This window comes from Salminus brasiliensis, chromosome 5 (assembly GCF_030463535.1).
Source record: "Salminus brasiliensis chromosome 5, fSalBra1.hap2, whole genome shotgun sequence".
Classification (NCBI taxonomy): Eukaryota; Metazoa; Chordata; class Actinopteri; order Characiformes; family Bryconidae; genus Salminus; species Salminus brasiliensis.
In genome coordinates this window covers 6,047,514-6,063,842 of record NC_132882.1, presented here as the reverse complement: position 1 = coordinate 6,063,842, position 16,329 = coordinate 6,047,514, and the positions used below count along the sequence as shown (strand labels likewise).

Sequence of the window (16,329 nt, the reverse complement as noted above, 5' to 3'; positions counted from 1 at the left end):
GAAAGATCTGCAGGAATTGAATGATCATGTCAACATGGACCAGAACCCCAAAGCAATGTATCCAACATCTTGTAGAATCCATATAATCCAATCCATTCAGTCCTGACACCGAAGTGGTGGAACGAACTTCCCCGGCTGTCCAAACGACAGAGTCGCTCGCTATCTTCTAACCCACACTGACCAGGAGACCAAGACCCTCCCCTTCCAAGAGTACTTAGGTAGAGTGTAGCGTATGTAGTATTATGAGTATTATGGTCTCCATACTGACTTCTGTATTTAGTCGTATCTAAGCTTAGAGGGATATTTTGGATCCTAGCCTCTACAAACTAGCGAAGGGTATTTTCTGAGTGAACAGTGAAGCACTTGTGTAAGTCGCTCTGGAGAAGAGCATCTGTTAAACACCTTCAATGTAAATAATGAATGATTATTAATGAACTATTATATTTTGCTTACACAAAAGAATTGGTATTTATGGCTCCTGGACTCCTCCTACAGTAGGGAAGTGTAATTTGCAATTTGAGCCACCCCTAAAGGACACGCTTTACACATGCATTTCTGGACAAGCTGAGGGATACAAAACCATCACTGACTGGTAAAGAAGCATGTGGACTGAGGCAGTAGAATAATGCTACATTTGATTTGACGCACATAAGATCCGGGTTACGCAGTGTTAGTTATGTAGAGTGTTGTCCAGGCCACTTCACCAGAGTTATATAGGGCAGTTAGCAGCGTCTCGGCCAGGACAAGGAGGGCTTGTCCCCGTTATTGCAGTCAGTGGAGGATCAGCATGAGTCTGAAGCTGCTATTTTGCTAGATAGGTAAAATGCTACATAATATTGCTTTAAGTAGTAATTGCGTTTCTCGTACGCTGGTATTTACTGAGAAGTAAACCTCTGGTTTAATTAACTTCTAAACCTGACACCTAATTTATGACTTAACCTATTTTTTTTGATAAATTTAAAGAAATTGTTGGCACAGCTAATAATGTTATTTATTTTATTGTTTTTAAATTGTATCTTTAGCCAAGAAAAATAATAATAATATTGCTCCTAGTCTCCAGGAGCTCCACTGTTGTCTGCTAGATTTTCTTTCCCTGTGGCATGAATATGAGGTTACACACGTTAATTCCCTTTGTCATCAATCAAAGTGTATAAAGCCAAAGAGCTGTCAGCTCAGACGGCTGTTGACCTGCAACAGATTAAGAAATGGTTCCAAAAATAGTTGTCTAGTTAATGAGGGCAGAAATGTTCCAGAGAGAAAACCCATGATTACACTGCCTTTATTCATTTTATTTAACGTTTATTTGTCAAATACATAGTCGTGGATGGATGGATGGATGGATGCACAGAGTACAACAGAATTAAGTGGCAGTCCCAGCGGTGCTCACATGTAACAGACAAGCAGCAGCAATAGGAAGCATTAAACTAAGCTCAGCTAAAATATAGAATATGAAGATTGTAGAGTCAGCTGTATTGTCATTGCTCTGTTCAAGTACATAGAACAGAGTGCAAGAGTAAATGATAAATACACTATTTCTGCAGTTCGTGCCAAAGTCAAGCATAGCCTGACGGCTGTATGTGATGCTTGCTTGGCAGGATGGAATAAAAAAAGTTTAAAACCAGTACAATAAACACTACTAAAAAGAGGGGCCCCGGGTGGTCCAGCAGGCTAAGGCCCTGGCACTATGATCAGAGGCTCGCTGGTTTATCATGCTGCTGGCCATCGGCCCAGAGAGAGTACAATTGGCCTTACGTTTTCCAGGGTGGGTAGATGGCGCTCTCCCCCTACATCGCTTCATTGCAGTGCTGGCCATCACTGGCGTCTGCAGGCTGGTCCACAGTGGTGGCCCACAGCAAGGTCAGACCTTATAGCTTAAAGTTTACATTTTATGCAATCATGACCAACGGTTGTGTAAATTGTGTCGTTTAACATCTCAGATTTCACCAAAATTCAGATTTGACTCTTTTGATCCGTCCTCATCAAGGTCGGCGCCACCTATAGGCAAGATAGGAAGTGACCTAGAGTCTCGGCATGGCCGGTTTGTTGCATCTGCAGCAGTTTGAAAAATGAGCGGCTCGACTGTTCATGCATTGGAGGGGGGGGGGTGCCAGACCGCCCTCACTGGTGTTGGGTGGAGATTACGTAGGGTTGGGTAATTGACAGTCCTAATTGGGGAGAAAGTTGGATCAAATAAAATAAAAACACTGCTAAATAGCGAAATCTGAGGAGACACTGAGCCTCGCCCGAGGTGTAGTACTGAGAAATTGCACATAAGGGACTGCACCTGATACCCACTATAAAACATAGAGGGGATTGTTGATTGTTGATGCTTCGGGGGGTTTTTGCTTCTAGTGGTTCAAACTCATCAACCCTGCACACTGTGCTGACTGGACATTGAGAGAACAGCAACACTGTCCAGTCCTAATGAAGGAATAATTCAATATAATAAAATAATAATGTTAAAGGGTTCTTACAGTTACAGCTGTGCTATGCTATGTTATGTGGCTGAGGGTCGCTATGGTGATGTAAACCAGCCAATCAGAGCAAGCCCACTATAAAGGGAAAATCAGTGTGTTTCGTAAAGGCAAAATAACAGGGTGGTAAATAGGCGACTGAGGGCACATACTGACTGTTTATACATCAAAGACCTTCAGATGTAGTAAACGCATCCTGTAGCTCCTTTAAAGTGATTGAAGAAGGGAAGAATGGTAGTTTCTGATCTCTCCATTCCTCCCTCTCCCTCTCTCTCTTTCTCCACTCGTTTGTCAGAGATAATGGTGAGGAACCTTGAAGGCTTGTCCTTCAAGTAAATGAGCAGTAGCAGCAAACAGGAACCCTCCATCTCCATCTCTCCCCCAGTGCTGCTGACCACACCGACACCGACACACAGAAACGGAAACAAAGGAAAGGCTAGATCAACAATCCTCAGCTTTTCACATTTCAACCATATTAGTGCATTAAAATAACCACTTGAAATATACAACAATCAGCCATAACATTAGCACCACCTGTCTAGGTTCTCCTTGCACTGCCACAACAGATCTCCACAAGACCTCTGAATGTGTCCTGTGGTACCGGGCACCAAGACAGATTAGCAGCAGATACTTTTCCGTCCATGGATTGCATCAGTGAGCTTTACATGCCCATGACCCAGTCGCTCAGGTGGTTCACAGGTGGTTCCTTTCTTGCACCACGTTTGGTAGGTGCTGACCACTGCATACCAGAAAAGCCCCACAAGACCTGCGAGATGTTTCTGAGATGTTCTGACCCAGTCGTCTAGATCATTCCTGCACTGAGGAACGGTCCCAAAACATCTTAACATGTGATCTCCAACCTAGAACAGTGCGTCTTCTCTCTGCAAGACCTCGTTCTGTGCCATCTGGCACCGAGACGTTAGCAGCAGATCCTGTGAGCATCACTTTCTTGGAGCACTTTTGGGAGTTACTGACCACTGAGTACCAGAAACACCCCACAAGACCAGCCTGATGTTTTGGAGATGTTCTGACCCAGTCGTCTAGAACATCACAGTTTGGTTCTGGTCAAAGTGGCTCAGATTCTCAAATCGTCTGATAATAACCTTCAAAAACTGACTGTTCACTTGATGCCTAATATATCTACCCCATAATACCAGATCATCAGTGTTCCTCGCTTCACCGGTCAGTGTTAAGAACAAGTCATTACTGCAGTCTGAGTGGAATATGGATTTTGATGTCTGGTTCTTGATTTACTTGCAGACTGACGTCCTTTTTTTAATATATTAAATAATGTCTAACAAAGCTTTGCTGCAGTGCCGAATCTGACTGACAGTGCATCCTTTAATGCGGCAGGGCTTGCCGGAGCGCAGAGAGGAGAGAACGGTCAGTGAGCAGGGTGGCTGAACTTTTGAATAATGGATTGGGCTTATAGCGAGAGTGGGTGGTGTGAAGCTGGTTGATTGAATATAGGTCACATCTATCTTATAATCCTCTGTGCCATTTACACAATCCTTTACAGAGCCACTCAGTCATCCGCAGTTGCTGGGCTGCAGCACACAGTGATAATCACAAAGGTCATTTACGCACCTGAAATGCTGGAGTGTTAACCCCTTAAACAGACGGGCCGAAAGTGTTTTTACAGACTTCTATTAGCAGAGAATAGCCTCACCAGTCTGTACAGACGTCCCTGTTGTTACTGAGCAATACACCTTAGAGTGTGAAAAAACAGCCTAACCACAAAATATGCACTGCAAATATTGTACCGTGGCATATGAAATCCTTGTATATGTAGGCTAGATATCCAAATATTATTAAATATGATTTGTTTTAGATTATTGTAGAAATATATAAGATTAATTAACTTATTTTACTTGGTTTAAGTGATTTATTTAATTAATGCCTCATTCTATTGTTAATTGTTGCTTAATTGGAGTGGAGTAAGATCATTTATATCAATAGATACATTGACTTAAAACAAGTCAAAGTAATATATTATAAATACATTATAAAGTATAAAAAAAAATATTGGGACATCTGCTCGTTCATTGTTTTTTCTGAAATCAAGGGCATAAAAAAAGAGTGTATCCTGCTTCTGTTGGAGTAACTGTCTCTACTGTCCATAAAAGAAGACTTTCTACTAGATTTTGGAGGAGCATTGCTGTGAGGGTTTAATTGCATTCAGCTATAAAAGCATTAGTGAGGTCAGGAAGTTGGCCAGCTCATCCCAAAAATACTGGATGAAGCACCAACCATCATTCCAGAGTACACAGTTCTTCCACTGCTCCACAGCTCAATGCTGGGGGGCTTTATACCCCTCTAGCCCACACCTGGCATTAGGCAGCATGGCACCAGTAGCTTCATGATGTTTATCTGCTCCTGCAGAGAGTCCTATTCTATTGGCAGTACTTCTCTACAGGGACTAGACACGCTGTGTGTGTGCATTTGCACATCTGTGTCAGCAATGGGTGCAACTTAAAGTAGTTCAGTGTATTCATTAGAAGGGGTGTCCAGAAATATTTGGACATACAGTGTAAGTTTATTAACATGAGAAATATCAGATATTTAGGCTAGATGTTCGGGATTTCTCTTGAACAGCTTCTACACATACTACACATTTATTTGCTCTCCTGCTGAAACATTCATGGGCATGCCAGCTATTATATATAGTATATATACTAGTATATGTATATAAATATGGCAATTTGTCAAAAACATTTGATCTAAAATCGGTGTGAATTTTTGTAGGCAGTGCAGATTGTGTACAGATTGTGTACAGTGACTCTGTTGGGTGTGTGTCGTTTCAGTTTAAGAACGTGGAAGAAACAGAGCGGAAACACTGGGACGCGTCTCACCCCATCCTGGTGGCCGAGGGGCTTTTCGCCTTTGCCAATGTGCTGAGTTACCTCCGCCTCTTCTTCATGTACACAACCAGCTCCATCCTCGGCCCTTTACAGGTAAATACCAACACCGGCTCATTTACCATTCGGAGGTAGCGGTGGCTTTGTGGTTACGGCACTGCTGATAGGGCTTGAGACATGTCACTTTATGTGTAATAGATATAAAGTAAATTACATTATGAACCAAAATAATGTTTTTTTATATATTATAATTTTTGGAGATGCGCTAGTATCTAAGGTGGTGCCATTTACAAATTATTAGGGATGTCCTGATCAAGGTTTTTTACCCCGATCTGATCCGTGTCCCTTAACACAATCTTTGTGTTCCTATAAATCATACAGCCCCACAACTTGGGTAGGACGTCCTAATCCACAACAGTAAACAGCAGTAAAATCACTGTTTTAGCACCAGTTTCTGTAATCAGACTAAATTTGAATCTGATCTGCTTTGTTTAGGTAAACTTTTTAAACGACTGTTTTAAACTCTATAGTGTTTAATATCTTACAGTCCAGTCTGACTGACCTCCCTGACCTTTCAGCTCCCAGCTCCTTCACAGCTCTGCAGTCTGATCACTGACTGTGTGTATTAGCATTAGCATTAGCATTAGCCTCCTCCTCGGTTCTGAACACGTCGTTCAGAGATGGTTTAGGACCAGAGAAAGGAGCGTGGTTCTCTTGCTGGTGGAACAGAGCATTTCCACCATAGTCTGGTTTCTAATCAGGCGGAATACCGGAGTAAAGACGGGATTGGAAGGAACATCAGATCTTCCTAAATTGAGAGAATGGGATAAAACACACTGGTCATTGCTCAACTGCGAACTAACTGGGCGCGGGTGAAAATAAACCGAAAATAGACCTGAGACCGGGGGTTTACCTGGGGAACCAGCTACTAGAAAAGAGCGGCTAGGCAGACCTAACTTGGAACTGCCACGTGGCAGAGGGTCATCTAGCTGGAACGAGAGCAGAGGAAATCTCTCCCTGAAACACGAGCGAAGCTCGCTGGAATGCTCAAACCTCCTAGTGGATCGGTAGTCGACGACAGAGTTGAGCTGAAGCTGGCCTAAACACTACATGGAAAAACGGACCAGAACCTCTCGGGCAACCTCAAGGTTCCTAGACCATAAACCATATAATCATTAAATTCTCGGCTCCGAACTGAGCATCGGCGCTCCTTAAGTACCCCCAGCCTCAGGTGAAACGCATCAACTAAACAAGACATGACAAACCTGAATCAAAACACGTGAACATGAACAAAACACTGAACCGATACATACATGAACACAAACGAACCGAGGGGCGATACCGAGGGGCTGACAACAGCGTTCATACGAGTCCTGGAAAACTTGAGCTCCTGTGGTTTATTTATTTATTTATTTATTTATAATAATATAAAACACAAACTTTTATAGTAGCATATTTCTTCTCATGACCATTCGCTGCCCGTATATCATACTAGCTAGCCTGGACAGTATTTCAGCTACTAGCGTGGACCAAACAGCCCCGTAAACAAATTACGGTGTCCTGAAATGTTTCATTTTTTGGTACTGGAAAAATCAAGCCCTTGAGTTTGAAATTGGTTAAAGAGTATAAACCCTGAGCTGAGGATCAGGTCTATTAATGGCACATAGGCTCTCTGCTACGGAAAACCTAATGAACGGATGTGGATCAAAAGTTTAAAAGCCGATACCCGATCCTCGGGACATCCCTACAAGTTATATGTTCAAGCCCTTACAGGGGAATCAGGTTACACAGGTAGAAGTAGGTAGAGTTAGGACTCTACCACCGTCGCCCACCACTGCTCTCAAGTCCAGTCCTCTGGAGTTCGGCAGACTGCTGGACCTGCTGTGTCGCTGGTTTCTCTGCCACATCGTTAGCCTCCTGATATTCACGTCTAGTCAGCAGAACCAGCAGAAAGATGTGTGCAGTCATGGACAGGATTCGGGAGCCCAGTGAGCCCAGTGATGATTCTGCTGGTGTTTCAGCTCCTGAAAAATGAGGATGCATGCCAGTTGTGCAATTCAGCCGATCCAGCTTATTATATATTAACGCTTCTAAATCAATGCCCTGTAGCTGTAAATACGTTACAGTGATGGTTGATGGTTCTCTTAATCCAGTCAGAGTAACGAGCCAGTGAAAACGGCTGTTTCTTTGACTCCCTTTCCGATTATGTAAAGCCCACAGCCCACTGATAACTAGATGGATGTTTTCCGACTGTCAGATTGAAGCTCTGGGTATTTCTCTTCAGGTCCGTTGTTCTCCTCTGCATTTCTTCTCTGCCAGTTCTCTGTCTGTTCTTCATTCGTCTCTGGAGTTCACACTGAGAATACCCCTCTAGCCTGGTGCACTGTGTTCTGCTTCATGCTGATTTGCTGCAGACAATCTGACATTGCTTGTGTAGGTGGCTTCAAAGCCTCTCTCTCTCTCTCTCTCTCTCTCTCTCTCTTTCTCTTCCCCTCTGCAACAGTGGCAGAGCTATTACATAAATATTACCAGTGCAGTCACAGCGATGAGGTCATCTCCTCTCAGGACTGTTTGCAGACACTGACTTTTACCAGCATGCTGTAGTTAATACTGTAAACACCACCACTAATGCTGTAGACCGGGATAACAGCACCCATGTACACTGCGTAGTGTGCTTTTCCCCGCTCTGGCCGTCCTCCAACACGTGCAGTCACACACTCCTGGCTTACGAGCATGGAAAAGTCCTCAAACATGGAATGAATCTTGCACAACTCCGCTCGCTCACTTGCACCACTGTGCCAGTACACCAAGTTTGGAGCCACCAGTTGATGTAGTAATGCCTTGTATGTAAGCCCACACTTAAGCCCACTGCGATAACTACATTACTGTCATAATTACCATCAGTTCTATAAGCCCTGCAGCTGAACCATGTGGGATGCCTTAGGATAGGCTAAAACCAAATCATTTGGGTGCCAAGATATTTATAATAGTATCTGGATTAGGATTAATACCTGAATATTAAACCTAGGGTTCAGAAGACTCCACCCGCTTCTGGTGTTAGTCTTAGCCATCTCTCTTTGGCCTCTTTTCTCTCTCTCTCTAGTTGAGCAGGATGGGCTACCGTCTGCCCTTGTCTGTCCTCGGTATGGCGCTGGCTATCGCAGGGGTGGTGGTGCAATTATGGTGCTCCTTTAAGTATGTCTACCTGTCCAGTGATGCTGGATTATGACAGTAATGGTACTTCATAGGAAGAGCGCACTAGCCTTCACTCTCCCAGCACTGCCACACTGTGTGCGATGGAGAGACTTAGCTAGCAAGTGGGCTAAAACATGACTAAACTGGAGACCAGTTGAATATACAGTTGTGTGCAGATGTTTCAGGCCCATTACCCTCAGCAGTGAGAGGGTTTATTACTGTAGAAGCTCCAGATCCCATTAGAACAGATGCAGGTAAACATAAATCCGGTCAAAAGGAAGAAGAATGTCTCATTCTGAAGAAAGTAGGTGAGATTAGGTCAAGTCAAATTTATTTGTACAGCTTTTTACAACTGTTGTCATCACAAAGCAGCTTTACATAATTAGTAATTAATAAAAGACAGAGACAAAAAAAGAAAGAAGAAATAACGTAAGACATGAAGGATCAAAGACCCCCAGTGAGCAGCCAACGGAGACAGTGGCAAGGAAAAACTCCCTCAGAGCTGGAGGAAGAAACCTTGGGAGGAACCAAGACTCACAAGAGGGACCCGACCTGTCCTCCTCTGATCAGAACTATTTCTAAATTATTGATAAAAATGACCAAACCAGATACAGTAGATAGTTAATAGTGGTGATATTAATAGTGCAGATAGTTAAGAGTCCATTTAGGTTTGAACATGGTCATTAAACAGGTAGCAGTGGTAGGAGGGTGTGCTGCTGGTCTGGTATGGATGGTGGTGGGTGGGGGGCCTGAGGATCGGACTGGTAGGTGGCAGCTGGTCTGACGCAGGTAGAAGGGACCTCAGCGGGAAGTAGTAGAAAGTAGAAAAGCTTACTGTTATCACGATAATACAATTTATCACAATACGATAAAATATCGTCCATATTGTCCAGCTCTAGTTGAGATCCTGTGAGATCTTCAGTCTGAAGAACAGAGCGTGTATTGAACAAAAACACTGACCAGCATTTTTCTGACAGCAGTAAACGGAAGAGTCTGATCTGTCAATAGTCGGCCCATAATTCCACCCACCCCCCCAAGTGGTTTCCAGTGAAATTCTGGTTCGGGTTGTTCAACAGGAAAATATATTAAATCACTTCTGAGTAACTGTGTGGTCATTCAGGGTTGAGGTTCCACCCACAGCTGCTTGTTTGCCTAGAGCTGAGCTAAAAGTGAGCCATTATACAGAGTGTTTAACCCTTAAATGCTCATCTCACCTTAGCTGATGTTTCCACCCAAATGGCAAAACAGATATACAGATATTTTGAACATTAAAAAGATATGTGTGTCGTGCTCAAACAATGTTCTGACCCAGTTGTCTAGAACATCATGGTTTGGTTCTTGTAAAAGTGCCTGACTGTTCACTTGCTGCCTAATATATCCAGCCCTTGACAAGAGCCACTGTAGATGAAGAGACAGTGGCAGTGGTTTTAATGATATGGCTGATCTGTGTTAATCAAATGGGAAAGTTATTGGTTAGGTATTGTATGAGTAATTATGTGAGTATTTAAAAGTACACCAGAAAGAATGTCAGTACTTTGGCATCTGGGTCCACACATGGGTGCTTCACCGAGGGTGAGGGGCTTTGACCCTGAGCATTCCAGCACAGCTGTTTGGATGATACACCACAGCCAGTACGTCACGTCCCGCCGTCTGCTGCTAAATCACGGTGCCGCAGAAGAGCCCTGTGAAAGATTAGCTGTGGAAACAGCACACTGGGGAGTTGAGGGTGACAGGGAAATGAATCACACCAGTGGCAGCGAGCGGCAACAGCCCAGCCGGTAAAACTTCAAATCCACTACACTGGACACAGGGGAGCAGAAATGTTGTGGACCATCTGGACGGCTTTGAGGACCGGTTTGAGAACTGCGCCTAAGAACCATTTATCTAAATGAGATATGTGAGCCAGAGGAAGATCCAAATACTCCAAATAAATAAACAAATATATAATACCACCTACATCTAAGCCAAGAACCATTTAGGAGCCCTTCGTTTTCAGGTGTATTGGTGTAAGCTTGATCACGCTCCACCACAGGCCGACCCAAGTTCTCAAGTGTTGCTTTGGTTTGGTTGCAGTTCAGATCCAAAAGTGGTTCCTGGTGGCCTCTTTTTGGGTCCTTGGGATTACTATCCAGTTTTCTCCAAATTTAGTCATCACCAGTTCCCACCCTCCCACTAGCTAAGACTCATCCATCACATGATGCAGTCAGTGCTGGGGTAGTGAAGGCAAGCACAAGCTTCCTCAAGCCCATCTTCTGGACGAGCTTGTGTACCAGAACCATCTAATGAAAGCAGTTATAATATCCACTACTTTTTCAAAAGTATCCAGACACATCTTTTTAATGAGTGAATTTGGCTACTTTGCAGAAGATCCATTACTGACACATTACTAGTGCATAACTATCTTGATTAATCACCTTGTGTGAAAGCATTGCCAATATAACAGGATGTATAGGTATAAAGCCCTGCAGCACTTGGCTGTGGATCAGCGGAACTGAGTACTGGAGCTCCAGCCAGTACCTCTGGGATAAGTCATACGTGTGTTATTTTGATCTAGAACTAATCCATCATTAGTCTCTGACCTCACTAATGCTCTCAGATCCTCACAGCAGTGTTCCCAAATCTAGTGCACGGCCTTAGCAGAAGAGTAGAGGCGGTTACTGCTTGTTATTACCATTGATTTGTAAAGTTACTCTAGAGGAAGAGTTGTCTACAGACTTTTGGACATAAAGTGTATTATTTTATATACAACAGTGGGGACTTAATTAACCATTCAACCAGGCTTAAATGGGGTCTTCTGGATAATGACAAACCTGCTGTAGATGTTTTTTTGAAAAATATGTCATATATAGCACCACCATTGGTACTAGTCAAAGAACCCTGTCTACGAAGACTGTAGATTCGATTGCTTGGACAAACGCATTGATTACATACAATTATTGCAATACAAACATGACAAATACATAAACATCCCATGAAAGAGAATGTAATAATCATATGTGTTTATTATTGTCTTAATTTCCTACTTAAATTATTGAGATTATTGGTGTCAGCTGAGGCCTACTGGGAGGCCCTGAGGACCAGTATGATAAGCACTGCTTTAAAGGTATTGAATATCACATTGGTTAACATGGGTGAAAATGTAGGATGATCTGATGGTGACTAAGTGTACCAGGAATGCACACTTTGGAGATGCAACTAGCCTAGAGGTTAAAGGGTCAGAAGCTTCAGGGTCAGTCAGATATAGCCTGTTGCAACTGCCTTGATCGTAAAAGCCCTAAAGATTGGCCATCTATTAAAAGAATACACATTGCTGCCCCTCCTTAAAGCTGTAAACCAACTATAACGCTGTATACTGGGGAAGACCTGGGGATGAACTTGGGGGTAACTTGGGGAGCTGCCTGCAGAATGGACTGCGAACTGAAAACCAAATAAATGTAGTTTACAGTATCTATTACAGTATAAAGTATACAGCAAAGGTTCTTGTATGGTAAAGAAGAATGGAGTGGAGTATCTGGAGAAAATCAGTTCTTTGTCTTTGTGGTTGTTTCTTTTTGTGTTGTTGTTGTAAATGACTGTTAACCTCCAGTAGCCGAGAGAATGTAGGAACCTCGTTGCTGGACTACCCCAATATTGACAAGACAGGGCAGTGAAGGGAGGGCTGTTTTCTGGCCTATGAGGTTGGTTAATGATCCCTTGCAGCGGAAAATAAATAGTCTGCACATCAACATATTTGCTTTTGGACTATTAGTTGCTGAACCCGGTCATGTTGGGTAGTCCAAAAATAAGTAGATACACAACTACAATAAACACCAGCCCAAAGATAGGACTTGCTGGAGTTGCTGTGTTTGTCTGTCCGTGTTTTCCACTGTAGCCCACCTTCACCAAAACCAGGGGTGGGCATAATGTTGTGATATGACTGTGGCAGTGGAAGTATCTCAGAAATCGTTTCATGGGATGTTCTAGAGCCACTGTAGTGAAGGTGTACTGAGAAAGAACTTCTTGCACATTGAGTGCCGCCCAACAGCATTGCAGAGGTGCCCCGCGGGCCATTGATGCCAGAGGGTTCAGGACAATTAATGTACCACTGTGGACCAGTTAGCCTTCCCTCACCTTATACAGTCTGAAACTTTTGAGGTTGGCTCTAGAACATCCCACAACCCTTCACCCAGTACCCTATCATCATGCCCTTTTGGACCTCAATCTAATCGTGTCCTTTTGCCCTGAAGATCGTTCAGCATTCTGCTACAACTGACTGGTGTGCTCGCTTATTTATACATGCAGCAAATCCTATTACACAACATATCTGACGTCATAGGCCGAGCCCTTTCCAAACCAGGGGTGGTCATAATGTTGTGATTTGACTGTGGCAGTGGTTAAAGGGTGGTAGCATCTCAGAAATCGTTTCATGGGATGTTCTAGAGCCACTGTAGTGAAGGCGTACCAAGAAAGAACTTGCACATTGAGTGCCGCCCAACGTCATAGCAGGTGATCAATGTGTCCATATATTTTCACACCGATCAGCCACCTCATTAACACCGCCTCCTTGTTTTTACACTCATTGTCCTTTAGATCAGCTTCACTGACCTAATAGGAGCACTGTGCTAGCTCCTCACCTCACAGGTGGTTCTTTGTAAGGTGCCATAATAGAACCACTTTTAGTTCCCAAGAAAGAACCATGTAAAAATAAATGAGAGCTGAGAGAGTGTGAGGAACCTTTTAAAGGCCTAATGAATTGCCAAAAAAAGAAAGGGTCTACCAATTTAATGGTTCTTTCTAGAACCCTAACGGTTAAAATGGAAGACATTATTACATTGATGGATGTGATGGATGAGTCTTAGCTAGTGGGAGGGTGGGTGGGAACTGGAACTCGTGGGAACTGGTGATGACTAAATTTGGAGAAAACTGGATAGTATTCCCAAGGTCCCAAAAAGAGGCCACCAGGAACCTTGGATCTGAACTGTAACCAAATGTAATAATGACATTATTAAGCTTGATGTATTATCTCTGATCAAATTATTAAATTTAGATCTAGATTAAAAAGTGTTTATATATGTTTTGTGTGTGTGTGTTTGTGTGTATACATAGATCTCAATGGGTCAGATGCTGCAGGAGTTTGGGAAGTTCCTTGGCCTGTTCCTGCTGGTGCTCTTCTCCTTCACCATCGGCCTGACGCAGCTCTACGGGAAAGACCAGAAGGACATTTCCACGGGCAAGAACGACACCAAGGACTGCGAGGGCATCTTCTGCCAGCAGCAGAGCAACGACGCCTTCCACACGTACCTTTTCAGTTCTCGCATTTCCACCATCTTCATGTAGTTTTATGCCCTGTAGATCTGAGATTTCTGCAGAGGTTACTTTTAAAAAACAGAAATGCTAAACAGTATTTTCATACACTGGCAGTTAGAAAGACAAAAGCGGTTTGGATTGTTTGTCATGTCTGAGCACTTACAGGAGAAACCTCAACAAATTACAGATATCCAGACAATGCAAGATACCACACAGCACATTAAGTGAAATTCAAGTCTACACTCAGCACAATGGTAACAAGAGGGGAAGCTTCTTAAGTGCTATATTTATAAAAGGTTTTCTCCACAATCCAGACAAAGAAACGTGTAAACACCCACTTGGCTCTTTATGATGTTCTGGGTCTATATAAAAACATTACTTTTTACTTTTACTAAACATACAAGCCAAGTCACACTTCCAAAAACATTTATATTGAGAACTGTAAAATGTGCCATTCATATGAATACTGTAGATTAAATGGCTTTTTCTAGAACATTCCCTCCTTATGTCATTTTTCTGTCAACCTACATATATACATACACACACACACACACTAATATCTATCTATCTATCTATCTATCTATCTTTGTTTATTTATTATTTATTTATTGTGTGTGTATATTATTTGATTATCCCCCTAGTATATCATTTATCTTAATGACTTTTTAATATTGGGCATTCCTTCCTTCCATAATTTATCACTCAACCTATATAAATACACACACATTATATATAGATAGATATATAGACAGACAAACAGGCAGATAGATAGACGGATAGATAGACAGATAGATAGACAGACAGCCAGATAGACGGATAGATAGATAGATAGACAGATAGACAGACAGACAGATAGATAGACAGACCGATAGAGGTATAGATAGATAGATGGATAGACAGATAGATGGATAGACAGACAGATAGATAGACGGATAGATGGATAGACAGACAGATAGACGGATAGATGGATAGACAGACAGATAGATAGATAGATAGATAGATAGTATTTGATTATGTGAGAGACTCTCAGTGTCTTCTTGCGGGACCTCTGACCTTTCACTCTTATCTCTTGTCCAGGTTCATGGGGACGTGTTACGCCCTGTTCTGGTACATCTTCTCCCTGGCCCATGTGGCGCTCTTTGTGACCAGGATCAGCTACACAGAGGAACTGCGTTCATTCGTGGGCGCACTGATCGTTGGCACATACAACATCGTTGTGGTGATCGTTCTCACCAAGCTTCTGGTGGCCATGCTGCATAAGAGCTTCAGGCAGATCGCTGTGAGTGAACCACACTCCTAACAATGAGGAAGATTCAGATGGTTCTTAGACCCCGTTTACACCTGGTCACTTCATGTGACTAGTATCTTGATTGTATCTTGGTACGGTTTTGGCAATGTGCGTTCACACTTTGTGGTCAAGAGCATCTCCGGTTAGTCAGACTGAAACAGAATATTGAGATTGGCTTATTACTGGTGTTTTCCCACTGAGATGGAGACCAGTAGGTCACCAGTAGAGTGAGGCTACAAGAGTGTAAGGTTTACATAATAAGCATCTCACTCAAGGATACTAGGGTTTAAAAGTATCAACTGAAGCTTTTTACTCCAGTAAAAGTGTAAAAGTACTGGTTTCAGAACGACTTCAAGTAGAAAAGTAAAAGTAATGGAAGGAAAACAAAGGCTGAAAGCTTAGGCCGCGCCACAGGGGTCTATAGTGCACTACCCCCCCCCCTCCCCAAAACCCATTCCTCTAAAAGCCATAATGAGGAGAATGATCTATTAAAATGTTGATGTTAAAAATGTTGGGCTGCACTAGGCTCCTGTTTCAGCTGCAGATCTGCCCATTGAAAATGAAGCATTTCAGTAATATCAGCTCTATTAAAGGAGCGTCTCTGTGCTCTACTGAGCATCAACATGAGCTTCATGGAGGAAAATATGAGGAGTCGTTGTCTAGAAGTTTTGTAACGCTGCAGAAAGTCAGACTTCAGAGGCATGTGATCAATAAGCTTTATTGGAATGTAAATGTGGGGCTCAGTCGGGACGTTTCACTGCAGCTCTCTTGAGTCTCTGCCACGGACACAGTCTTCATACTAGACTACAGACGTCTGCTGTGAGCTGCTGGAGAGTGACGGGACGTGTGCAGGTGTGATGGATCTCTTATAAACCAATAGGGAGTCAGAATGGTGTCTGTTTATACTTCTCATCCAATCAGGATCAGTCTCTCACTTTCCGGATGGAGAGATTTATCTGGAGAGGGTTTTTATTGATGACGAGCCGGAATGAAAACAAAGGGAAATGAAATAGGAGGAACGAGGCTGTTTTTAAAATGTAAGGAGGAGAAAGTTCAGATAATTGGGTGAAAATGTAAAGAGTAGAAGTAAAAAGTCTGAAAAATAAATAATTACTCCAGTAAAGTATAAATAACCAACATTTCTACTTAAGTAAGATAACAAAGTGTTTGTACTTCATTATTTGACACCTCTGAATTCAGTTCAGTGAAGATGCTAATGTGGCTAATA

General features: G+C 42.8%; 1 protein-coding gene across 2 annotated transcripts in view; it reads left to right on the top strand.

Annotated features, from left to right (window-relative positions):
- The window catches only part of trpc1 (transient receptor potential cation channel, subfamily C, member 1), a 43,266-nt gene that overhangs the window by 24,828 nt on the left and 2,109 nt on the right, over window positions 1–16,329 (top strand). The window contains exons 1-4 of one of the 2 annotated variants that reach the window (XM_072679317.1): window positions 1,020–1,857; window positions 5,279–5,428; window positions 13,613–13,803; window positions 14,891–15,092. In XM_072679317.1, coding sequence (XP_072535418.1) covers window positions 1,771–1,857; window positions 5,279–5,428; window positions 13,613–13,803; window positions 14,891–15,092 — 630 coding nt within the window. In that variant the 5' untranslated portion in view covers window positions 1,020–1,770. Of the gene's footprint in view, window positions 1–1,019; window positions 1,858–5,278; window positions 5,429–13,612; window positions 13,804–14,890; window positions 15,093–16,329 lie in introns of those variants that run through there. The other variant, XM_072679316.1, reaches the window with a different exon arrangement.